Consider the following 27,824-nt stretch of genomic DNA (forward strand, 5'->3'; position numbering starts at 1 on the left):
CTGTGTGTGTCCGTTTGTGTGCCTTCAAGTGTGAGCTCTTGGTATACACCTTGTCACAGGCAGGGAACTCACAACGATGGACCCGACGGCGAGGATCGGCGTGTGAGTGGTGACGAGGGGTGTGCCGGCGCGGCGGGCTGGGCTCTGGAAAGTGGGGGGGAGATTTTGAGTACGGCAAGGGACCAAGTACACTGAGAGAAAAAACAATTTTCATGTTCGTTCAACAAGTTTTTTGGTTAAAATAGCGCCTACGTGCTCTCTGGTTCAAACAGCAAGTTAGATTTTGTCAAGTGTGACTAGTTCATTCTACAATCACGTAATTTGATATTTGCCAGTCGCTTTTCGGTGAAGGAAAACATCGTGAGGAAACCAGACTAATCCCAGGTCTACTTTACCCTTCGGGTTGGGAGATCAGATGGCAGTCGCTTTCGTAAAAACTAGTGCATACGCCAAATCTTGGGATTAGTTGTCAAAGCGGACCCCAGGCTCCCATGAGCTGTGGCAAATGCCGGGATAACGCAAGGAGGATGATGAACTAGTTCATTCTACATGTTACTTGTCATTTGAATCAACAATATATTTGAATCTACAAGTCGATTTTATTTATTTATTTTAGTTTATGGAGATCCAACAGCTACTATTACAAAAGCAACATGACACATATTGGCCACCAAGATGAGACGACCGGTCTGGCTCAGTCGGTAGTGACCCTGCCTGCTGAGCCGCGGTCCTGGGTTCGAATCCCGGTAAGGGCATTTATTTGTGTGATGAGCACAGATATTTGTTTCTGAGTCATGGATGGTTTTCTATGTATATAAGTATGTATTTATCTATTTAAGTATGTATATCGTCGCTTAGCACCCATAGTACAAGCTTTGCTTAGTTTGGGGCTAAGTTGATCTGTGTACGGTGTCCCTGATATTTATTTATTATTTATTATTAAAATAAACATAGCTGCATAACTTGTACTATGAGTATAGATAGACGATGACAAACATATTTAGAAGTAGGTACACATAAATACGTTGGTACTTATATCCTCGTGCGTGTCTCAGGAACAAATATAATCACACAAACACACAAAAAATAAACAATATATACCTATAAGCACATAAAATAATTAATTAAACAACTATAATTACTAACACAAAAATCATCATGCATTTTCTGTATAATAGGACATATCAGCGCCATGCAACAATTTGGTACAATTACCTACAGATCTAATGGCAGTGCATAATTAATACTGGATAAACTATTATTAATTAAATTATCCTTGATTATCCTGTGTTATATTACCTATTATTACACAGATCACTATAATTACCCAGGAGATGGATTCGACTCGTAAAACGGGAGTTCGTGACACTGCTGCGGTTTTTAGAACCAATTTCAAAGTGGAGGTTTATTGATAATATCGTTTTATCTTTTTGGAGGACAGTAGATTAGATTTACTAGGTTTTCCTAAAGAGTAGTAACCTAATTTGATCATTGCGTCGGATTTATAAGGTTGAAATTAGTACATTACGATACAAGTGCGAAAAAAAGGAAATTTCCTTTTCGCACGTATATCGTACGTTTTTCAGTAAAGATAGCCTTTCGAAGTTTCGACCTGGCATATAATGAACCACTTCTCGCACTAATGCGTAAAAAAACAGCATTTGTACTAAAAAAAAACTAGTGCGAGAAGGTACTGAAAAACGTCGTACGAAACACGTGCGAAAAGGAAATTCTTAACTCGTGTCGATTTAAAACACTCGCTTCGGTCGTGTTTTAATTTATCGCCACTCGTTTGGAACTTTCTTTTTTACGCACTTGTATCGTAATGTACTATTACAGCATTTCCTTCGCGATATTTACGCATAGAATAGAATACAACAACAATGTAAATAGAAATTACGTAAATTTTAAAATATACAACGTTTTTTTTTAATTTACTGTCGCGATTTAATCCCATTACTTACAATACTTTTGTTACAAATCTTCTCAAAGTTTACAAAGTGAAGGAAACTTTTTGAACAGTCTCCAATGGACTGTTCAAAAAAGTTTATTTCTCTTTCAAAGATATTCCAAAAGGAAAGCTACAAGAGTCGAGTTTGTAACAAGTTATATTACGCACAATGAAACTCAAGATGTTAAAGATTACAGGATTATATCAAGGAAACAATAATCTAAACATTTTTATATTAAAGGAAAAAATGGAAAAATTTACGCTTCCGGCGGGACTTGAACCCGCATCATTTTTGCAATCCGTGCAATGCTCTTACCAATTGAGCTACGGAAGCCACGCCGGACTTCGCAAATCTTTCCATGCCTTTCCTTTTGTACACACGTCTTGGGGTGACGTCTCAATTGGTAAGAGCATTGCACGGATTGCAAAAATGATGCGGGTTCAAGTCCCGCCGGAAGCGTAAATTTTTTTTCCATTTTTTCCTTTAATATAAAAATGTTTAGAATCGTTAGCAGACGTTTCTGCTTAATAAAAAAAAAATTAACAATAATCTATACTAATATCACAGAACTAAATCAAGATAGAAGGAAAAAGTGTATCTACTTCGCGTGCGAAAAAGTTAAATAGCGAGCAACATTGTTCGCCGCGCAAGTCAGTCTGCTCCCGACCGCTGCCCGCGAGTGACATACAGTGAAAAATACAAAATGGGTCGGTATTCGATAATTAACTGTTCAAACACCACCAATAAAAGCAAGGGTGTTAAACAAAGTGTTTCCTATCATCGGTAAGTACCATTTGTCCTAAAATATTTTTTATTAAATAAAAAACACGATTTTCCTATTTTTATCATCAAAACATTAGCTGACGTACGGCCGTCAAACTAGTTTTCCATTGCGGCTTTAATTTGGCGAGTCCGACTTGGCGTGCGTTTAAAACAAGCGATATAAAAATAGGCTATTCAAACTTTCGAGACAAAGTGAAGGTAGATTTGTTATTTTGTCCGTCGAACTCACGTCGAACTTAAGAATAGTGGTGCACCACGGAACTATATCGTCATGTATGCTGCGATTTCCTTATTCGATTTAAATCGATTTTGCGAAGCAGTGGAAATTATAATTATGTTTTTATTTATTGTTATGAAACTATACATATAAAGTACGAGTGAAAAGTAAATTTAACTTTAAAATAGGTTACAGTTACGGTATTAACGTTGAATTTATGGTCGGCAGAAAAACAAATACAAACATAATACGCTCTATATTTATTATGAATAAAAATAACTCGAAAAATGTGTTAATGGTTAATTATATTTATATATTACTAAAAGTTGTAACAAATAACATGAGGATAATGCTGTGAGTACATGGTCGATTTTCTTAAAAATATTACGAAATAATAACTAGTATTAATACCTACCTACTAAAATCTTTGTTCCTGGCCTTAGGCAAATTATATACCTACTAGTGAATTGTTTGTCATCACACGAATACAGGTATATATTTACTTCATTTCACAACGAAGATGAACATCCGATATTTTTAACTTCGGCGGGCATCCCGCACGCAACCTCCACAATCGATCGAATGGGCTACGCGGCGACAACGTTCCCATCACTAAAGTACACTCGTGACGTCATAGGCTCGACACAAAACGTTACACGCTCGGTTTCGCTGTTAATCGCCGAGCATTTTCCTTCTATCTTGATTTAGTTCTGTTCTGTGACTAATATTATAAATGGGAAAGTGTGTGTGTCTGTTTGTTTGTCCGTCTTTCATGGCAAAACGGAACGTCAATTCGTGACGTGATTTTTTAAGTGGAGATAGTTGAAGGGATGTAGAGTGACATAGGCTACTTTTTGTCTCTTTCGCGTGAGCGAAGCCGCGGGCAAAAGCTAGTAGTACATACGATACAAGTGCGAAAAATAGGAAGTTCGAAACGAGTGGCGATAAATTAAAACACGACCGAAGGGAGTGTTTTAAATCGACACGAGTATTGAAAAACGTTGTTCGATATGATTGCAACAGCGAAAATAAAATTCGTAACTCGTGTCGATTTTTTTTATACTACGTCGGTGGCAAACAGGTATACGGCCTACCTAATGAAAAGCGGTCACCGTAACCTATCCCTGCGACTCAAGGGGTGTCAAATGCGCGTTGCCGAACCATTAGAAACTTGTACACTCCTTTTTTGAAGAACCCCATACTGTAGTTCATCGGAAATACCTCGGCAGGCTCATTCCACAGCCGGAGCGTCCGCGGGAGGATATTCCTTTGACGGCCCGGCCACGACATTGGTCTAAGCGCGACACCGGTGAGCGGCAGCCATACGTGCGAATGAAAAGTCCCATCGCTGTGTCTCGCTCCAATGTATGGCCGCCGCTCACCGCTGTCGCGCTTAGACCAATGTGGTGGCTCGTGGCTGAAGCCGCACGGTGCGCGACCATTTAGGCTGCAAGGTTTGTGGATGAGCGCCCTGTCGATGGCAAGCGGGTCTATATTAATTCGCATAACTGAATACTCCTAATATTAATTGGCATACCGTTTATTACGCATAACGTTTAATACGCATATCATTATTTCGCTACGCTCGCGGTTCAATATTGGAATCTTCCGCTTGCTCGGATATCAGTATCGGCACGTGCGATCAGCGAAAATCTGAACGATGAAATAATATTATTTAAATACAATCCATTTTCAATTTCTTTAGTAAGGTACAGCGGGGCAAATCTAGACTAAAAGGCAATTGTAACTAATCCATTTTTTCCATTATTACACTATTTCCATTATTCCATTATTGCATGTACCCACTGAACACGCTTACTACATAACTGGTAGACACTCTATTTTCTGAAAAACACTTATGAAAAACGAAAAAACTTAATATATAAGTAATGTATAAATAAAATAAAGACTCCTTAACTCAAATAATCTTTTTAATTTAAGATTAGCAGATAAGTACATAAATGCATGTATGTTTCTTAAAAATAAACAGTTTTTTTTTTAATAATGCAAACTATTGTAAAACATGGAAGAAATTGACCAGTTACATTTGCCCCCCACTCGAGATTTGCCCCGCTGTACCTTACTTACCCCTATTTTTTTCATGCTTAATAAGTGAGACAGTATAAAATTAAACACTCAAAATCGAGCGCTCGAAATTGGAAAATCAGCCCCTGATTGATCCAATCGCTGGCTCCATACAATTAGTAAGTATGGCAATTCATTTTAGGATAATTAAAGTTATACGAAATAATAGTATGCAAATTTAAATTATGCAGATTCATTGTTATGCGAAATAAGAATTATGCATTTTTAATATTATGCTTATTCAATGTTATGAACAATTATGTTATGCCAAATCTGTTATGCGAATTCAAATTATGCGAATTAATGATAGGCGAAATAGAGGGCACCCATGGCAAGCGGTGGTCGATATAAAACTGGTGGTTCGGTCGTGCTTCAATTTATCTGTATCGTCTTATGGCCCCTGTACACACATGGCCAACGGTTCCACCAAACCCCTTGGCCAAGTGTGTAGAGGGCTACTTGGCCGTAAGTTGGCAGTTGGCGCTTGCGCTTGCCGGCCAACCGATTGGTGTCGGTTTTTTGTCCACACATCAAAGGATCTTGGCGCCAATGGCCAACTGCGTTTACACGTTGGCGTGGCGCTTCATTCAGTTGGTCGTCAGCCGTCAGAGAGGACGGTAGTGAAATATTTACGAAAATAATAAGTTTATCTATGTCAATAATAGTGTAGATTTTAGGAAATAAAATAACCTTGCAAATGTTTAATGTATTTCCTAAAAAAGATAAATGTTCTTATCATAATATTCAAAAAATTGTTAATATTTCAAATAATTTAATTTTACTACGGGGTTATTATTTTTTAATCAAATTTTTCTGTCAACGTCTATGATCTAGAATTTTCTAGACTTTTCCATTCCACGTCCATCTTTCATGAAGAGCCAATGCCAAGTGATTGGTTCGCCAATGTGTAAACAGCGGCTCTTATCTTGGCCAAGGGGTTTCACAAAGGGTTGGTGGAACCGTTGGCCATATGTGTACAGCGGCCATTAAACGTATCTTAGAGATGTAGTGTGAAATGTTTTTTGATAGTATTTCCACAAAAACTCACAAACTTTTCACGACATTTCAGCCAGTCTCAGTACAATAAGTATTAGCTTGTACCGAACTAGCACGACAAATAGGCACTGGACCCACCGCGAGCTAGTAAGCTATGAGCTATCGGCTATAAAAACGAACAAAAGATAATCACTCCCGTGTGAATAAAAGAGACAGGGCGATATTAATAGCTCACCGCTGGGCGAGTAACTATAAACATCGCCGTGTCTCATTTATTTACACGGGAGTGATTATCTTTTGTTCGTTTTTATAGCCGATAGCTCATAGCTTACTAGCTCGCGGTGGGACCAGTGATATAAGAACGTTTCAGTGAAAGCACGATGCACTATGATAAGGTACAGCGGGGCAAATCTCGACTGGGAGGCAATTGTAACTTATCCATTTTCTTCCATTATGATGTTGAAATCTACATGTATCTACTGAACACGCCTACCATAAATATATCCGGTGGACACTCTGGTTAATAATAATGCAAACATTGCAAAACATGGAAAAAATGGACCAGTTACATTTGCCCCCAGTCGAGATTTGCCCCACTGTACCTTACACTACAACTGTAGGTATCTCCTGATAAGTCCCTGGAGGACGGCCTCAAGATTACTAACAACACTTTTTCAGCTCCTAAATAAGTTTTTTTCACATTATTTGCGTACCTACTATATTACTGTGGCATCTTCTATTTATTACATACCTACAAAAACAACCGTTGCTTAACTAGAAATACATTTTTGTGTTAACTAGGTATTCATCAAACAAATAAACGCCCTTTCCAGGATTCGTACCAATCAGCATTGCAAATAAGATTACCCACAGACCAGTCAAATAACAAGTAATTTAAATCCAATTCGAAACGGCCCCAAAACACGAACTACGTGAAACCGCACTTAATTTCCACCAATCAGATTAATCCGCACTGCTATTTCATTTCCAAATTCCATCCGCGTTCCATTTTCAAACGTTATTAGCTGACATTCGTTAATGACGTCATAATCCCATACACGAAAACAAATTCGATGTCATTGACGGTTGACTATCGGAAATTGGAATTCTGTAATCGATTCACATTCGAAAAACGAAGTAACTACTCTTCTGTCAAACGTAGAAGCTATCAGAAAGCCAAAAGGTGTATTTTATGTGGGTAGTTTCGAAGTGTTAATTTTGACATATGGGTTTAAACAGCGACATTTGATGTCCAGTTTCGGGAAAATGGACGATGGATTGCGTGATTATATCAAAGGATTTTGCTCGATTGAAATAATTGGCACGTTGAAAGCATGATGTTGGAAAATTGGATTATCCAGATTTCGTCAAAAACACTGGATTTAATTTAGTAGCTATCGTCAAATAGTACCTAATTACTTACTGGCTTGTGCCTGTGACTTCGTCAGAATGGAATCACCAGAAGAGTACCTATCTAAAGCGCCTGAATAAAATCGTATAGCAAACATTTCCTTAAATAGGATATGCTCATATCAATTATCAGGCAATTCATGTCTCCTCATTTCCACCCATATTTTCATCCCATTATAGGGTTTGTTTTGGAATAAAGTCTATCCTATATCTTTCCCAGGTACTTAAACGTTTTCTATAATAAATTTCAACTGAATCATTTCGGAAATAACTTACGTTGACCTAGCCTAAAACTGGATAGTCTAGCTGGCTATAACTGTCACAGTCAGACATGTTAAAATTAGATTTCAAGATCATAGGCTTTTTGCTACTCGGTAATTCTGTGACGTAGTTAGAAATAATAATAAAGAATTAAGTAAGTAATTACAAACCAACTATTGAACTAAGTAATATTATAAAGGGCACTTACGGCGAATAGGTCTAACATTTGGCATATTATCAACACATAAATAAAGCTACATATGAATTTAAAAAAATCAGTCGATCTGAGAATCTCCTCCTTTTTTGAAGTCGGTTAAAAACAAGCGAACAAGACAAATTATGATCAAAGGCGAACACCACAACAATGATACAAACAACATCAAAAATTTGTAAAAATTTGATTTCATTATAAATAATCTTTTGAACCACTCCTAAGATAAACCACTTAACACAAATCTAACGCAGAAAGCTGAAACAAAAACTAACAAAAAGCAAACAAGAAAATTATCAAATCAAAAAGGAAACCATAAAAATAAGCGGACAAACTACAATGGCCACAGAAAACACCAATTTGCATTTCATGAAATCACTCTTCTGTAGTGGCGTCACTGTCACTACAGTCACTGTCACTACAGAAGAGTGATAGAGAGAGAGCTAGCTACGATACCATAAACGACTGTGACGTCGATGGTACTTAGACCATGGGTACATAGTCTATCTATCTATCTATCTGCCTGCGCCATTTCCCATCATCTGGGGTCGGCTCTCCTTGTCCGTTTTCTCCATTCCGGGCGATTTTGGGCCATATCTGGGCTCATACGTTGCTGTTTCAGGTTTTTTTGGACCGTCGTTAGCCAAGTGGCGGTAGGCTTTGCACGGCCTTGCTTCGTCGCAGGTATGTCTAGGGCTACATGTCATTGTGGTCTTCAGGATGCCTGAGGATATGTCCATACCGGCGTAAACGTTTTTCTTGGACTTTTTCAACTATGAGGGCGATTTTGAAGCTACCTCTGATATAGTCATTTCTGATTTTGTCGAGCCTGGTGACACCTGCGACCATGGGTACGTAGTCAAAAAGCACAGGAAACGCTTACAAGAATATAGTTATCTCTATTACTTATCCGTACTGGCGCGAAAATCAGACTGCTTTTCGATCGGCGTCTAGCGTCAACATTTGTCATTTCGGCTAGGCCTGCTAAACCGACGATGCGGTTAAAGGCGTGAAGGCATAAAGGCCTATACACACGGCGCGCGAACGCGTCCGATTTTAGTTAGATTGTTGAGGTAACAATTCAACACCAGTCGAATACCACAATAGGGACGACGACTACATAAAAAATGGCATTCTGTTTAGTCCGTCAGTTAGATCGTCCAATATGAACACATATTTTTCGCTTTAGATCATCAAAGTTCCGGAGTGGGGGCTTGTGATGGCGTCACGCGAAACTTCAACGCACTGTACCGTCGTCATTTTTCGTTTACGAGAAAAAAAATACGTGTCTAAAATTCTTCGATAATCTGACGGACTAATTAGTTTTTTTTAGTAGTCTCGCCTATTGTATTTGTCTCGTGCGAGTTCTGCACCGTGGGGCCTTAAGCGGGTCTTTCCTTGACTTCTACACGTATGGAGACTATACAAACTTAACAAAAAAAAAAGCATTTATCAGTATCACGTCCATCTTTTGGTCTGTCGTGAATAAATATCGTTTTAAATACAGAGTCAAACAAGCTCGAAGCTGATACAAAGCTATCAAGAACGGCAAACAAAAAAACAGCAACATAACCACACACAACATCAAAAACACGAAAAAGATATAGCCAATTCCTTACCGTAGAGACTTATATCGATACGAACCGACGAGGCCTAAACTCCGTTGCCTCCTCCAGTGTGCGAGCGGGACACCACTATAGCACTATCTCGCTCACACAGATAGCCACTAACTGACCTCTAGCTTCATCCGAATCGCTGATCGGCTCGTCCTTCGCAGCGGGCGCCGTGAAGAGAGCGGGCCGGGTCGGCGATGGTGATATCGTCCAGTCCGCCCATCCGGTTTTCCGGATCGACCCTGTTGCGGAATATCGGATGCTTATCGTACGGTGACTTAAGATTCTGGGAGTCACGGAATAACTAGTTAACTACCCTTTGACGAACGAACGAACCAAGTTTTTTTGCCATCAAAAAATGTTAAGGTACGATGTTCGTTATCTTGCAGCTGGTCTTCTATTCGTCCTCTCATTTCTAAATTATCGTCCCACATCTAACTAAAACGCACATGGAGGCCCACGTACCTTTGGCCTCATCAGAATCGCTCGGTTCTTCCTTGACGCTGGCGGCGTAAAGCGCGGGTCGCGGCGGCGACGCCGAAAGCGTCCAGTCTTTTTTGCCCCAACTGCCTTTGCGCGATATTGAACCTGCAGGCGTATTAGATAACGTTACCCGTGTGGTTGGACCACGACAAATAAAATAGTTAGCACTAGACCCTACTCATAATGTTGTGTTCCTTTCGGTGAGTAAGGCTGCCATTGATTTAGTTTCATGTTTTATAGTCAGTATTTTATTCGTCTTTAACCTTAGTGCCTTGATACCCTCGCAACGCTCAAGATTCCACTTCTCGAACCACTCGCTACGTTCGTGGTTCAATATTGAAATCTTTCGCTTGCTCGGGTATCAATGTGCGGTTAAACAACCACTTTGCCCCCTTGTAAAACATATAACTATTGCGTTTCTTGTGCATTACTTGTAAATACACGGACACTTGAGCTTAAGTTATTTTGATAAGCAGGGCCCGTAACTTTCATGCCGATGACATCAATTTGACGTCACGCTGCATATTTTATTGTAATAATTAATCATTATTCATCAATCAATTTAATCATGTACAAATGACTTCAAAAGTGAGCTACTCATACGTGAAATAATTAATACCTACTTGATACGTGAAACGAAAAGGAACCAATTTTGTTTTGTTTTTATAATTTATTGAAATATGGTAACAAAACTATTTAATAAAAGGTATGTATACAAACAAACAAATAATTTAATTTACTATTCACGTATCAAGTAGGTATTAATTATTTTACGTATGAATAGATTAGTATTGAAGTCATTAATAAAATGATTGGTGAATAATTATTAATTATTAAATAAAACTATTGAATCATCTTATATGCAGCGTGACGTCAAATTTATGTCATCGGCATGAAAGTTACGGGCCAAATAGAAAATTATCGCTCGTTAGTATTTATGAACATGCGTACGGATGTGTTCAGCTACGTCTTCATACTAACGCGTGATTTTTAGTCGGTTAGAGCAGATTCCGCGCCGATAGGTTTAGGGAAACCCTGAAGGTTCTTCCATTAGGGACCGTCCACACTCAAGAGACGCATGTCAGCCGACGCGGAACGGACGTCAGCGCCACGCTGCCTGAATGTAATTTGAAAAACGCTCCTCAGTAAGACGTAAGACGCGCCCCCAAGCGACATCCCTTGCGCGTCCTTCCTATACAAAATGTACTGAGGAGACGTTTTTTAAATTATTTATTTATTTATTTATTTTATTGGTATTCAGGATAACAACAGCCGTAAATATAACTAAGACATACTACTGCTTACGTATAAGAAGGCCAATAACAGTCATCCATTAAATTACATTTTGTAAGAATTAAATTAACTAAATGTTATATAAACAATCAAAATGTGCAATACACACAAATGCTCCAACGGCTAAAGTACATACATTATAAATTAAATATAACAAGATCATACCATCCCATACATTAAAATGCGACCGCCTAAGACCGCGCTTACACTCCACCACACATAGATGGCGCCACAAAAAAAATGTCTTGTAGCTTTCGATTATACTTGTAGATGGCGTTAAGTGTCACTTTTGACATAGATTTACGGCTCGGAATTGACACTTAATGCCAATCTACAAATAATCGGTGGCAACAAGGCATTTTTTCTTCCCGTGGGTGTCGTAGAAGGCGACTGTGGGATATGGGTTAAATTGTGGCGTAGGCGAGGGGCTGGCAACCTGTCACTGCAATGTCACAGTTTCGTTTTCTTTCAACCCCTTATTTGCCAAGAGTGGCACTGAAGCTTTAGCAGTTTCATGTGCTCTGCCTACCCCTTTATGGGATACAGGCGTGATTGTATGTATGTATGTATGTAACAAGGCATTTTTTTGTGGCGCCATCTATGTGTGGTGGAGTGTAAGCGCGTTCGTAGGCGGTCGCATTTTAATGTATGGGATGGTATGATCTTGTTATATTTAATTTATGATTACATTCAGGCGGCGTGGCGCTGACGTCCGTTCCGCTTCGGCGGACATGCGTTTCTTGAGTGTGGACGGTCCCTTAGGTATTCGATACAAGTATATTAGCAATATCCAATGTCCGTTTATTAAAATAAGAGTACCTATCTGACATTCCGAGTACAATATCATTTCAATATTTAACATCAAAGGTTTCCTTTCAGATAATAGGGAAATAATCGTATTAAGATCTCAATTTGTGTACTATCACTACTACCATTAAGACGATACGGTAGGGGTCAATTCTCCATACAAACGCTCTCGACTATTTCCTCCCCGGTTTTTGAAGATAGAGCAATGATTTTTTCAACACAGATTGTTATTATTTTTATCTGTGTCGGACCGTTTTGATTTTTTTGATATTATGCTTTTCAAAGACTCTAGAGCCAATCAAAAATTTCCAAAAACGGCCTTTTTTATTGTGGCGCAAAAAAAGGTGTGATACTCAAGATGGGTAACAATTAACCAAAAAAGCTAAACGGTCCGACATAGATTATTTCATTGTTATTCAGATTCTCAAATTTCGTTCCGATTGATTAAGTTTTGAAGGAGGAAAGAGTCGAGAGCGGAACGTCGATTTTAAAGATTTTTTTTGAAATATCTTTTGACTGAGTTGTTCTTAATGGACAATTTTTTTTCGATAAATCTAGTTAATAACACTTGTATATTCAACTAAAATTTCCAAGTTGAAAGGGGGGCTCCTATCCATTTTAGAATTTTCGCTACCGTAGCCTCTTAAGTAATTTAATAAAACTTATTACAGACTGCTTTTATATTTCTACGGCTTGTATTGCTTTATATTGCTACCATTAAGTAATTTAATAAAATCAATTACAGACTGATTTTATATTTCTACTGGCTTGATTTCAATTTCATAGAAGGTTAGTCTATGGCACAAAAGCTTGTCAGAGACATTGAGATACATACTTAATTAAATGTGACATTATCAGGGTAAAGGAACCTTATTGTATTTTATAACAAACTTCCTAATGCCATCACTGAACTGTCTTTTAATCGATTTAAACATTATGTAAAGCGTATACTGATCTCTAAAGCCTACTATAGCACACAAGACTACATGAATGATGAAACATCGTGGGATACAAGTATTGCTGAAAACCATTAATTATATAGCTTATTAATGATGATATTGATAATTCAATGTATTTTTATACAATTTTTTTGACATTTAGAATTTATTCTAGAAGTTTTTAGACTAGTATTTTTTTTTATTTATACAATTTAGATTGATATAATTTTATTAAATCAATGTAGTTTTAAAACAATATTGTTTATTGCACCAATAAATTGCTCTGATATTTAGAATAATATGAATATTGTACACTGTTGACAATTTAAAAGTGCTTATTGTAAGCCTATTTGAATAAAGAATATTTTGATTGATTGATTGATTGATTGTCGGTGGCGCTTACGTTGTTATGAGCGATGTTCGTGTACAAATACGACGCTACGGGACGTAAGCGCCATCGACAATAAGGTCACTTTACCCAGATAACGTCACAAATATCATTGAATGGTAAACCAATAATAAAACCATAAAATAATACCTCTTCTCTAATTAACACAAGTCAAATTATATTCTATTGGATATATTTCAACTTGTGCTATATTAAAGTAGTCACACTACTATACATACACCGTGTTTTTTTTGTTTTGCGTTAAATTCGACACGCAGTTAGGTTCATCATCAGGAACCACCGTGTATATCGCTTTTTGTTATTTATTTTTTTCGTTTCCATACATAATAAATGGATTAATTAGTGTGAGAGGACCATAATCATAACATTAAAGTTATTTTCAAGTGTTTGACGGCACATGTCAAAGTAAATTAATAACATTAGGAAGTGGTAAGGGATGCCACACACGTGGTCAGTAATTAAATTATTATTTTTAATAATTCGATAACCGTAAGAGTTAAGAGGCTAGTTTCTAAGAAAAAATTATTGTATTTCAGGTATGGACTCGCGGGCGATAACTCATGCTAGACCTGTGGCCCGTTCCTCGAAAGGTACAAGCCTTGTATTACAAGTGTGTTTCCATGACAACCCATACGATTTGACAGTTCGCGCACTTGTAATACAAGATACAAGCCTTGTATAGAAAGGCACAAGCCTTGTATTACAAGTGTGTTTCCATGACAACCCATACGATTTGACAGTTCGCGCACTTGTAATACAAGATACAAGCCTTGTATAGAAAGGCACAAGCCTTGTATTACAAGTGTGTTTCCATGACAACCCATACGATTTGACAGTTCGCGCACTTGTAATACAAGGCTTGTACCTTTCGAGAAACGGGCCTCTGGTGTCCGCTGTGTCAAATCTTATTTAACTATAATTATATTTAAATACTATGTTCTAAAACGGCTATACTGTGTACGACCAATTCTAATTCTATTATGATTTCAAAATATTGGGCATTTTTCCGAGTTTTGCTTTTAATATTACAATTCGCTTGGCGGCACCTTTGCAGAATCATTTAAAATTATAGTTGCAGCGATTAAGGGTCGGTTGCATCAAACCAAACCGTTACCGAATTTAGCGTTCGCATTTTTTTACGCGAGAATCCAGTCTGCTATGTGACGTTGACATGTCTGTCAACTGTCGTTGATGCAACTGGCCCTAAGGAGGTATCTGCGACATTACGGGCTAAACTATAGAAAACCTATTACGGTTCTGTAGGTCCTACGATCTATTAAAACCTGCTTATTCTTCGCGCGGAATATTTCACGATTCTCCACATTACTTCTTTTTTTTTAATCTCTAACAGTATAATTTTAAACAGTCGGAGTCGCGCGTCGCCCACGCAAATCTTCTTCGCAAATTTCGCTTTGCTTTTTTTTTTAAATCTCTAATAGTATATTTTTTTAAACAGTCGGAGTCGTCGTGAAATCTTCTTACATTCGCTTTGCTAAGCCACCACTCAACCAGCGGATTGATTAGAAGGGCATGCAGCGTTTCATTAAGCGTCCAATAAATTTGATCAACACCTCCGCTAAGTTCGCTTTTGTTTCACATAGACACACTGAACGCTCTATTACGCTCCAGTGTTCGCTACCGCTCAAAAATCCACTTGATTTGGTTTCTACAAGGCCGGCTCGGAGCGGAGCTTTAGCTTACCTCTAGGCTCGTCCGAATCGCTAGGAGGTTCGTCCTTGACGGCCGTGACGGTGAACAGCGTTGGTGGTGTGGCCGACGGCGATGGTACCGACCAGTCGGGTTGTACTGTGCCTGTAAAGAAGGTAGCAAGTTAGGAAGTTTGTTTCTGTAACTGGTGGGGAAGGTTCTGGAAAAAAAAAATTGAGAATAAGTGATGAAGTTCCAGTAAAAAATAATATATCGTAAATGGGTGGGGAAGATACGCAGGCTTTATCGTACCAATTAGGAAGAGAGACAGAGAGAGAAATATAAGATTACACTCTTGGTTACAGGTTACAGGATCAGCTGGCCTAGGGTTGCAAACAGAAAAAAACACATGTTTTTTTTCAGAATTATGAAAAAAAACATGAAAGAAAACCAAGCACCATGGTTTTTTTTTCTAAATTTGTTTTTTTTTTTCAGATGAACAAATAATACGACAATAACGGTTTTTCGTGATTTGTAACGTGTCAATAACAATAACGTACATTTTAATTCAATAAACATTCAGTATACAAACATTTATTGAGGAATCTCCGATGCAGCGTGGAGAGGCGGTAGTGTTGCCAGCAGTAAATAGCGATAACTACTAACTACAGATTGTGTAAATGTTAGTTTTATAAAACCAGAAATTAATGCCATAAAATTAAATTTGTTTAATAGTTAACATAAAGTCTAAAAAACCGTATAAAAGTATTAACTGTTCTGCAAATTTTGATATTTCGACCTTTAGAAAAAAAACTGTTTTTTTTCACGGTTTTTTTTTTATTTTTTTTTCAAGCCAGAAAAAAAACCGTTTTTTTGCAACCCTAAGCTGGCCTAACCGGAGTGACAATCGTGGACGCTTCGTAACGATGAAAACGCAGTCTGACTCTGTCGCGCCACTACAGAAGAGCGATAGAGAGATAGCTAATGATACGTAATTGGGCCATTTTTTTTTTTTCAAAATTGTCCATCCCACTTTTTTTTTGGATTTGTAAATTTTTACGTGGTTTCCACTCAGAATCGCGAGCTCTTTCACTTCTAATAAGGGAAAAAAGTGTCCCAAGGATGTTTTCCCATTCCGTTACCATAATTTCATACATTTTGTATGGCGGTAACGGAATGGAAGGTTCGAAAAAATGTATGGAGATCTTGGGACATTTTTTTCTACTATCAGGATCGAAAGAGCTCGCGATTCTGAGTATTAATCGCGTAAAAAATACCCATGCAAATGGCCCGTTTACGAAGAGTAAGCAATTGTAAGTAGTATTGTAACGTCATTTTTCTACACGTCGACTGTAATCTGTCAATTAGGACACCACAGACTAAACTATAAGTGCTAACTTTTCAGTGTTGGATACTCTATGGCAGTTCCGACTCAACTATAATAATCTCATTATAGTTGACTTTAGTTAACTGTAATAATTTCAAAAATAGAACTTCATACAATTTCTATACTAATTTGCGATACCTGGCAATTTTTTCTGCATCTGAAACACATTTTTTTTTATCTGTCGCGTTATCGGCCAATCAGAGACGGTTATTACAAACAATTGGTTGCTAGGTAATTCGATGTTGATACAGCGGTGAACGACGCTATTAACATTAATTTTAACTTGCATGAATGATGATATTTTCTGTTCATTGATGATGAAGATGATGACTCGTAGAAAAAGTATTGTATACAATAGTGGTATAATTAAGCTTTTCACTCTCGTACCTTACTATTAGGCCACTCAGCAAGCTTCGTGGCCTAAACATGGTACTCTACTGAAAAGCTTTGTATTATATCACGATTGTATAAAATACTATTTTAGTGGTAGGGCGTGGAGTACACTATGAAACATAGTCTTGGTGTATACGAGTCATAAAGATACGGACACTAAGGTTTTTTTTTTCATGCAAAGCGGGGTAAAGCAAATAATTATTGTAAATAATCATAGTATTGCAACTTTTACCTATACGCATTATTTAGCTATATGTATATTGCCCATTCCAACTGTCAATTTTCAATCGTTCATAATTCAGGTAAAAAGGATGTCTCTTTTCTATCACGCAAACTTCCTAAAATTCTCCATTATTCCCATACACTATACATTCATTATTTAGGTGATAATGATTTAGGTAACGGTTAATTCTTTATTATTCATAACAAAGCGTTATCTAAAAAGAATAACCTATACCTGTAGAATGCATCAACTTGTTTTTTAAAAATCTACATTGTACATCTTACACCTTTTTCGTTACTAGGTACATCTATTTCTTCAAAAACACTTAGAAATTCAATAACAGAAGTGCGAAATAATGTCCTTCGTATTTTTACGGAAACCCACGGACACGGGTCATGCTATTTCAGGCAGGACAGTCTCTGTACAAGAAATACTAACGTTAACTCAACTTCCGTTTGAGAGAAAATAAGATAGAAAAAGATTATTCATTACATCTGATCTGTAGTTCTGTATTTAGATGAGCAAGTGTCCTGTTTAATATTCTACCGCGCTTCACGCCTTCGCGCTTCACCAGTGATATTATTTTTCTAATATTTAAGCATCTTATTAGCAAGGCTCGGAACCGGTTTATTTTTTACCGGTTGAAACCGGTTTATTTCGATTTTACTCCGAACTTTGTAAAGAACGAGAACTTTATTTTAACCGAAATAAACCGGTTTATTCGGCGAGCGGCGAGACTCACTGGCGCCGCGTGAACACCTACGTTCACGCAGCGACTTTTTTGTTTGGTTAGAACAGTATTACCTATCATGCTGAGGAATAAACCGGTTTATTTTTTCTAAACCGCTTAATCGAACGAAACCTTTATGAAAACGTTCCCTACAAACCGGTTTAAAAATAGCGGTTTTTCGAGCGAGCGAAATTTAAAGGTTTTGCCGCAAGTACATGATAACGGTTTGAAAGTTTAACCGGTATCCGTGCCCTGGTTATTAGAAACCTGTTCTTAAGTTCATACATTTTATTAAATGACTATGACACATATGACAAAAAGGTCCCATGGGACCAACGGCTAACCTCATCCTCGGCCTTGTAATTTATCGATCCTAAATTCCTAACATTGACATGCTAATTTTGGGTGACCGCCCTATTTCAATCTTTTATGTCAAACCTACCTTTTATAATAAAATAGTTTTGTTTGCCTTAGAATAATTCGTAAAATTTTATTATTAACATATATAACAAGGAAGGACTCAAGATAGAAAATATAATAAAAAATAAGATGCTGGTTTGTAAAATGCTGATAGTTTTTAAACTATTCAACAATTATCCCTAAGCAATTTTGAACGCATTCACCAATCCCGCAGGCCAATTTTGGTTTAGGTCGAATTCGGTGGACATCCCAGCATCTGCATACAGCCAAGGTCAAAACACGTACATAACTAGTGATGTGCAATTGTGTTGCAGTCACTTTCCAAAAAAATCTTAAATTTCTTGAAAAATTCACGAAACTTTCACGAAAAATAAAGGGAAACTAAATTTATGTAATGGAAAGTTTCCATCCATACAATTGTCCATAACAAAGTATGGAAAGTTTCCGAAGTTTTCCTATGTGAAAATTTCAGAATTTCGGAAATTTTCCGTCGGCACATCAGTAGACATAACCCAAAAATATGAGAAATTAATCCGTAATATTTCTGTCATTTTACTGTCCCTGCATTACATCAACTGGATATATGATGCAGTTAAAATGATATTTTAGTTAGTAAGACTACAGGCATTTAGACTGCGATTTTTTTTCGGCATTCAAAGTAGTCGATTCTTTTACTGTGCACAATTCTGCACCTTAGAAAAGATCCTCTCAAGGTGCTGTACTGTAAACGGGCAACACAATTGCCAGCATTTCACATTCCATTGCAGCGTTTGCTCCATTGCTTGTCGGCGCGTATTGAACAAATGAGGCAATGGTATGTTAATTGTTGGCAATTGTGTTGCCCGTTACACCAGGCAATAGGGCACCGGAGAGAATTCTCAATTTGTTAAGGTTTGCCAGATTTTTTTATTCAAAGATTTAGATCATCAAACCTTGGCTGTATTGAGGCCTAAGCGGCAACCCACACTCAGGCGACGCACGTCTTAAAACGCGGAACGGACGCCAGCGCCGCGCCGCCAGAGTGTAATTTAAAAAACGTCTCCTCAGTACATTTTGTATAGGAAGGACGTAAGACGCGCCCCAAGCGACGCGTCGCTTGAGGCGCGCGCCGCGTCTCTTGCGCGCCCTTCCTATACAAAATCTACTGAGGAGACGTTTTGTAAATTACACTAGGGCGGCGCGGCGCTGGCGTCCGTTCCGCGTCTTAAGACACGCGTCGCCTGTGTGTGGATAGTCCCTAAAACAGATGAGTGGTTACCTTTTGAGTCGTCGTCACTCAGCGGCTCGATTTTCTCATGAAGCGGGAAGAGCAGTGGCGAGGACAGAGACCAACTTCGGATCTCGTCGAGCGGCGGACCTAAAGCCGGGTACACGTTTAATTTCCTACTAAAACCCTGTTTTTAACCCCCGACGCAAAAACGACGGGGTGTTATAAGTTTGACGTGTCTGTCTGTCTGTGTGTGTGTCTGTGGCATCGTAGCTCCCGAACGGATGAACCGATTTAGATTTAGTTTTTTTTTGTTTGAAAGCTGAGTTAGTCGGGAGTGTTCTTAGCCATGTTTCATGAAAATCGGTCCACTATGTCGCGGTCGGGGGTTTTTCAAAATTTTAATTTTGTGGTTATAATTTTTTAACCCCCGACGCAAAAACGACGGGGTGTTATAAGTTTGACGTGTCTTTCTGTCTGTGTGTGTGTCTGTGGCATCGTAGCTCCCGAACGGATGAACCGATTTCGATTTAGTTTTTTTTTGTTTGAAAGCTGAGTTAGTCGGGGGTGTTCTTAGCCATGTTTCATGAAAATCGGCCTAGTCTACTATGTCGCGGTCGGGGGTTTTTTCAAATTTTAATATTGTGGTTAGGTTATTATCGTGTCCATCTACACTGGATTTAATACAGTCCTTTTCTCTCAAATGTCGGACGTAAACCCTTCTCTTCCCTTAGTTTTTTTTTCCAAATATAGCAGTTCTGCGTTTGTCGGAAGGCTCTAATGTATAATTTACCGCCATATTTTTCCATTTATCTCATATTTGTCGAACGAAAATGGTTTAACGAGACTAACGCCTCGCAACTATAGAACTTACAGTTCACCTGATAATTGAGAGCTAGGATTTTGCAAATTTTGTTAAAGGCTTGTATGGGCTACAAGATCTCCCTACCCTATATAAGTATGTCCGTATTTGTGGTCGCTTTACTAACTAGTATTACATTATGTACCTCCTGCCTGATAATACGCAAATAATACAAGACAGCTTGGATGCTTTAAGTTGGTGAACTTACGAAATATCGACATAGTACTGGTGACACTAGAAACTAAATTCAACACTACAAGGTCTTTACAGTGCTTCCTTGAGAGTAAAAGAGCTAAAGCCAAAAGCGCGAAGCCCAAAGCCAAAAGCGCGAGGCCTACCTTTCTCCTATGTGTCGCTGGGAGGATCGTTCTTCTCGCGGAGTCTCGCGTCTCGCGGCAACGAACAGCGCAGGAGGCGACGGGCGACGGGGGTAGGGAAAGGCATTTTTCCGAGCCTCGGTCATCTATGTATTAGCGCCGCATATTTACAAGTTATATTTGAGATGTTGCTAATACAGTTCTACCGTGTAAAACCGCGAGACCTAAATGCAAAAGCGCGAGACCTAAACGCAAAAGCGCAAGGCCTAAGTCAAAAGCGCGAGACCCAAACCCAAAAGCGTAAAGCCTACCTTTATCCTCTGTGTCGCTGGGGGCTCGCTCTTCACCGCGGCCAAGAACAGCGGAGGGGGCGAGGGGGGGCAGACCGGAGAGCGCGCCCACTCCTCCTCGGAGCGGCGCTTGCTGCGCGGCTCCTCGCGGAGGTACCTCTCCATTTCGTAGCATGTCTGAAATGTTGGATGGCTTGGTTAGGGCTTGCAAAAGTTTATAGAATGTAGGAGTTTTAGAATAGTGAAGAATTCAGACTACTCAATAAGACAATGTACTCTATGCTGGATTAGTTCAGATTATTTATGTATTGGTAATCGCTTTCATAATAATAAGTATTATAACTAGTCACTAGACTAGTTACCAGTGTAACCAATTTTTGGCATTATTTGCCAAACGGATAACCCAAGATTGATAAAGTAACTTCCATACACTATTTTATTTATTTATTTAAACTTTATTGCAAAAAAGACAAACTTAATGTACAAAAGGCGAACTTAATGCCATGAGGCAATTTCTACCAGTCAACCTTAGTCTACCACTATAATAAATTTAAAAGCGGAAAATTACTGCCTTGAGACTTGAACTTATAGCCTTTGGTAACCAAAGCCTACTAGCCAAGACTGTCATTTTCCACTTTTAAAATTATTCTTAACCTTACAAAACTCTTAACTTTGATCTTCCTAACACATCGACCCTACTCATAGTATTGTGTTCCTGCCGGTGAGTAAGGCTGCCAGAGCTCAACGAGAGTGTGGTGTGCTGGTGACGGAAGGACCTACGGAACTAAATTTATTCCGTCTATTGTCCTTCGAGTCGTCGGCAACCCAAACCCTCCTTGAAACTTGTACACTCCTTTTTGCTGTGTAAGTACACAGAAAGAGGGAGTGTATGGCCACTCCCACTCCCCGCCGAAAGTGCCGCCCACCCCCTTTCGGTTACCTCTCAGTTAACGCCTGTCAAAAACGCGAACAGTCGACCTGTCATATCTCACTCATACAAGCACGGTACGCGTTCATTTACACGATCTTAGACTGTGTGCTAGGAACGCGCGTCTTTCATATAATTGATCGCCAGTGTCCGAGGTGTGGCATAGCGTGACAACTCCAAACTTTACTATTCTCAACCATAAATATATTTACATAAAGCCCTTCCCAAGCGCACAAATAACTTTGACAGTTACCGCTCAAGTCGCGTCAATGTAAATTTAACCATTGTTTCTATAGGATAAGGTTGTTTTTAAGGTAAAAATAAGTACCGTTACGTCTATGCCCTATAGGTACCTTTATAAACCTTGAGGGCGATCGTTGAACTATCAAAATACGGTATTGTTTTGTTTTCTGGGTGAGTTCGGGTAAAACGGTATAGAAAGTTGTTGTTTTAGACATTGAGAGGATGTGTTAATTGGGTAGATAACAGCAGTTTTCAAAAAGTTTGTACAAAAGTTAAGGAAAAAGTTAAATTTGTTATTTTTATTCCTATTTTGTTACCAAGATTTTTTCTATGAATTGAGATTTTAGTAGGTTTTATATCGTCATTAAGGTTCTCTAGTACCTATCTATATTTTCTTAATTATAAAAATTATCCTGCAAGTATCATAAAAAAACTAAAAAAAAAAAAAAAAAAAAAAACATTTTGTATGAAGAATCAAAATTTTCAACGTGTGGTAGCGACCCCTAAAATGTAACGAAAAATTCAGAAAAAATTACAATTATTTTTTAGTACCAGAGAACAATTTGAGGGGTGAGACATAGAACATTTTAACATTGATAAAATAAGAATCACCCTACTGCATATATCTTACGAAAGTCGACTTATATTACTAAATGTTGGTAACAAAATAGGATCAATTATAGTGATGTGCAAGTTGAGGAAACTTTCCAAAAAAATCTTAAATTTCTTGAAAAATTCACGAAACTTTTATGAAAAATAAAGGAAATTTAAATGTATGAAATGGAAAGTTTCCATCCATACAAAGTATGAAATGTTTCCGAACTTTCCGTCGGCACATCAGTAATCAATTAAAATTTGCTGACGTAGCTATGTACAAATTTTTTGAGAACTGCTGATAAGATTGTGGTCTGTTTTATATTTTTGTCCAAATGAGGGAATTTTTGATTTGTAAGTATTTGTAATACTTATGTTAATTTTTAATTTGAATTTGTATTATTATTAATTTGTTTTTATTGTTAAATTTTGGAAAATGACGATCCTTATTGGGGGACACAATATGATGATTTATTAAGATTATTCCTGTTATCCCTAAGTTTTTAATTTTATGACGATCATGATGGGAATTCTTATATTTTTGTACAGAAACGCTAACTTATATTGTAATTTTTTTTCGTGAAATAAATCATCTATCTACCTATCTTTTGTAATTTTTCTACTCGTAGGTAATCATGAGCTCTTGCGTTTCACAGTTACATTTTCTCATACAACTTTTTTTTTGGTCGTAACTCAGAGGATATCAAAAAAAATGTATTTAAGACATTTTTTGTCTCCTATTAGAATCGAATGAGCTCAATATTATGAGTAGGAAAAGCGTAAAAATTCCAAAACTAAGAAAAATGTGAAATCTACTATAAAATATTTTTTTTTTTTTATGAAATAGGCAGCAGACGAGCCGCCTGATGGGAAGCAGTAATCGCCGCCCATGGACATTAAGCCACATCAGGGGAGTCACTTATGCGTTGGCGACCCTTGAGAACCCTAAAATACCTGCTTAATGATGTGCAAATTGCGGAAACTTTCCAAAAAAATCCTAAATTTCTTGAAAAATTCACGAAACTTTCAAGAAAAATAAAGGGAATTTAAATTTATGAAATGGAAAGTTTCCATCCGTACAATTGTCACACAGTGTGGAAAGTTTCCGAAGTTTTCCTTTGTGAAAATTTCATAATTTTGGAAACTTTCCGTCGGCACATCATTATACCTGCTTCTTGAAGAACCCCATGTCATAGCGCAAGGGGAACACCTCAGAAGGTAGCTCATTCCACAAATATGCCCCATTGCGTAAAATGGGTGTACCATTGGCAACACTTTTAGGGACCGGCCACACTTAAAAGACGCATGTCCTGAGGTGCGGAACGGACGTCCGCGCCACGCCGCCTGAATGTAATTCAAAAACGTCTCCTCAGTTACATTTTGTATAGGAAGGACGTAAGACGTGCCCCAGGTGGCGGTGGCCTGGAGGCGCGCCCCAAAATGTACAAAATGTACTGAGAGACGTTTTTTGAATTACATTCAGGCGGCGTGGCGCGGACGTCCGTTCCGCACCTCAGGATATGCGTCTCTTAAGTGTGGCCGGTCCCTTAGCTGTACATTTGCGGACATAGTGCCAAAGATATGTATGTATACATGACTTTATTGCTTATAATTATGTTAAGGTTTTTGATACATATTTCTGGCATTGCATTACATTCGCATAGCATAGAAGATAAATCCATACTTCCATACTAATATTATAAATGGGAAAGTGTGTGTATCTGTTTGTCCGTCTTTCACGGCAAAATGGAGTGACGAATTGACGTGACTTTTTAGGTGGAGATAGTTGAAGGGATGGAGAGTGACATAGGTTACTTTTTGTCTCTTTCTAAACACCTTTCCTAATATGGGGGGTGGAAGATTGTATGGAGGTCGAATTCAACGCGTGCGAAGCCGGGGGCAAAAGCTAGTTCCAAAAGAAAGCTCATATTAAGTTTAAGAATACATTCGCATAGGCGTTTTCATCCCTTGACATTCAAATAACACACAAATATATGACTACATATAGAACAGAACATTTTTTTGACCCCCGACCGGTCTGTCTGCTTGTTTGTCTGTGTGTGTGTCGGTCTGTGGCATCGTAGCTCCCGAACGGATACACCAATTTATATTTAGTTTTTTAACCCCCGACGCAAAAACGAAGGGGTGTTATAAGTTTGACGTGTCTGTCTGTCCGTCTGTCTGTCTGTCTGTCTGTCTGTTTGTCTGTGTGTGTGTGTCTGTCTGTGGCATCGTAGCTCCCGAACGGATGAACCGATTTTGATTTAGTTTTTTTTTGTTTGAAAGCTGAGTTCGTCGGGAGTGTTCTTAGCCATGTTTCATGAAAATCGGTCCACTATGTCGCGGTCGGGGGTTTTTTCAAAATTTTAATTTTGTGGTTATTTTGTTTGAAAGCTGAGTCACGCCATGTCTTGCGTCGCCGTCGCATCGTCTACTTCCATATCGATAAGGTTTGATTTCGTATGCGTCGCATCGCCGTCGCGCGACCATCGCGCGACCGTCGCCCACGCAAGCCACGGCGTCAGTCGGGAGTGTTTTTAGCTATGTTTCATGAAAATAGGTTATGTCGGGGGTGTTTTCGAAATTTTAATTTTGTGGTTAGGTTATTTAATACAATACCTACTGAACTGCCACCGCATAACAGCGCCCTCTCTCATTAGTCATATAATTCTGGTCGGGCTACATTTTTAATGGATTTAGTACAGCAGAGAGCACAGATGTGCAATTCCCGAAAAGTTTATACATTTGGATCACGTCTCCAATTTTGATAAAAATTGGTAGGCTGATAGAGTCCATGATGGTGAGCAAGATCCACTAGGTTTCCCAAAATGTTCTATGTAGTACCTATGAATGAAAACTTCCTTTTTTGTTACCAGATTTTTATACATTTTCGGTAACAAAAATGGAAAGTTTCATACAACCAGCCTAGGACATTTTGGGAAACCTAGTGGATCTTGCTCAGCATCATGGACTCTATCAGCCTACCAATTTGTATCCAAATCGGAGACGTGATCCAAATGTACAAACTTAATGAATTGCACAGATAATGTCAAAGTTTTGTTCGCAAAGCTAAGATAGGCAGCATCATATTCATATTAATCATAGTAACATTATCATCATCATTATCATACAACATACAACATAATAAGGTGAAGGTACTACTGCTCGAATAAAATGATAACTAGCGGGGTTGTGGACTGTAATTACTAACGTAAAATGATGAAAACACGTAATAAAAGCACTTATTTTAATTATTGATATTGGTAAACAAACATAAGCTTATTTATAGTCTGCCTTCTAGTACGTTCAAACCATGTCACTTTAGGACATTTACTTTTAACTCTTGCAGAGATAGTATTAGGTACTATCAAAATCGCTGCCGACATAGGTTGGTCTGACTCTAGGTATTTTAAGCGAATACCTTACTTACTTGAAAATAGTTAAATGTTGGAATCGGAACTTCTCTCTAATTTAATTTGACAGATATAAAAAGTATAGTCACCGAAAAAAAATCTATAAGGTGCAAATGTAACTGGTTAATTTTTTCCATGTTTTACAATGTTTGCATTATTAAATAGAGTGTCCACCGGTTATAATATATGGTAGGCGTGTTCAGTGGATACATTTAGAACTCAACATTATAGTGTAATAATGTAAAAAACGGATCAGTTACAATTGCCCCCAAGTCGAGATTTGCCCCGCTGTACAGTCGACTACAAAGAGATGTATCCATTTTTTCACCTTATTGCATTGTAATAAGGTGAAAAAGTCGATAAGGTGTACTCGGGTACTTCCGAACGTCAAAAACCGTCGGTAAATTTCGAAAAGGGACCCTTATTACTATGGAATCAGGGGTGATTATCATTTGAATTTCGGAATTATCCGATTAACGGCATTACCCGAATACACCTTATATCTCTTTGTAGTCGACTGTACTTTATCAAATATTTTTTTACAGAATTCTAACAGCTACTCATGAGTACATTAATAAGAGAATCACGTAACTGTCCACATATTTATAAACTCATAAACAATGTGAGTGGAAACCCCGTGGGAGGGAAGCGTACGAGAAAAGTGGTTTAGAAAACGAACCTAACGTAGAATAGTACTATGGACCTAGTGGAGTCGAGTTCAGAAATGAGCATTTCTTTTTTTTTTTCACCAATATTTTTTTTTGATTGTTTTGGAGTATTTTAGGTCAATTGTAACATCATAATCACGTTATGTTTTTTCAATCTCACTAGGAGACAAAAATGCTGTCCCAAACCCCGTTAATAAAATTTTAAATGTTACCTTCTCTAGTTACCCTGTTAACGTGACATGTACGGAAAATGAAACATACACAAAATTAAGAAAATGGTTATTTAGAAAATTTTAAAATATTTATTTTTTGAAAAGGCCTAAAATTCTAGGTAAAATAGCATTTTTTTTTCAAAAAGTATTGTTTTGATAAATTAACGTGGCAAAAAAAATGTTCAAATAAGTCTACAATATTTCACTGCGATGGGATCAAAAATGTATACATAATTATGAAGTTGAGCGGAATAGGGTAAGCAACTTTATATTTGTCTTTTATGGCGCAAAAAGTCATGTAAGTATACAACCTGTTTTTATTGAATTCCATTAACTTCAAGGGAAGGTTCTTTAGATCAAATACAATTAATTTCTCTAAGAAACTAGCGTCTTAACACTTACGGTTATCGAGTTATTAGAAAATAAAGATAATTACTGAAGACGTGTGTGACAACCTTAACCAATTCCTAATGTTATTTGTTTTGCCGTCAATCACTTGACACCAACTTGAATGTTATTCTTAAGGGTACAAGGGTCACACTAATAAATTCATTTATTATGTATGAAAATAATGTTTTTTTTTTTGCGACTGTAACTCAAAGTGATATACAGGGTGACTACTATACTGATTCCTGATAATGAACCTAGCTACGTGTCGAATTTAACGGAAAACAAAAAAACACGGTGTAGACATTACAAATGATATTCAATATTTTCTTTACAATCATGAATTATCTATAAAACTAGCTTTTACCCGCGGCTTCGCCCGCGTAATAAAAGTATTCATTAAGATTTTCATTTGGATCCTTAGGTTTCTCTGGTATATTTATCT

General features: G+C 37.9%; 1 protein-coding gene across 3 annotated transcripts in view; it reads right to left on the minus strand.

Annotated features, from left to right (window-relative positions):
- LOC125240692 (Krueppel-like factor 8) overlaps positions 1-27,824 on the minus strand; it is a 181,300-nt gene that overhangs the window by 13,042 nt on the left and 140,434 nt on the right. Inside the window, exons 2-7 of one of the 3 annotated variants that reach the window (XM_048148708.1) lie at positions 20,956-21,111; positions 19,517-19,615; positions 15,160-15,270; positions 9,994-10,116; positions 9,651-9,770; positions 1-144 (exon numbers count right to left, since the gene is read on the minus strand). In XM_048148708.1, coding sequence (XP_048004665.1) covers positions 1-144; positions 9,651-9,770; positions 9,994-10,116; positions 15,160-15,270; positions 19,517-19,615; positions 20,956-21,111 — 753 coding nt within the window. The remainder of the gene's footprint in view (positions 145-9,650; positions 9,771-9,993; positions 10,117-15,159; positions 15,271-19,516; positions 19,616-20,955; positions 21,112-27,824) is intronic. The other 2 variants (XM_048148709.1, XM_048148710.1) reach the window with 2 other exon arrangements.

This window comes from Leguminivora glycinivorella, chromosome Z, assembly GCF_023078275.1.
Source record: "Leguminivora glycinivorella isolate SPB_JAAS2020 chromosome Z, LegGlyc_1.1, whole genome shotgun sequence".
Lineage (NCBI taxonomy): Eukaryota > Metazoa > Arthropoda > Insecta > Lepidoptera > Tortricidae > Leguminivora > Leguminivora glycinivorella.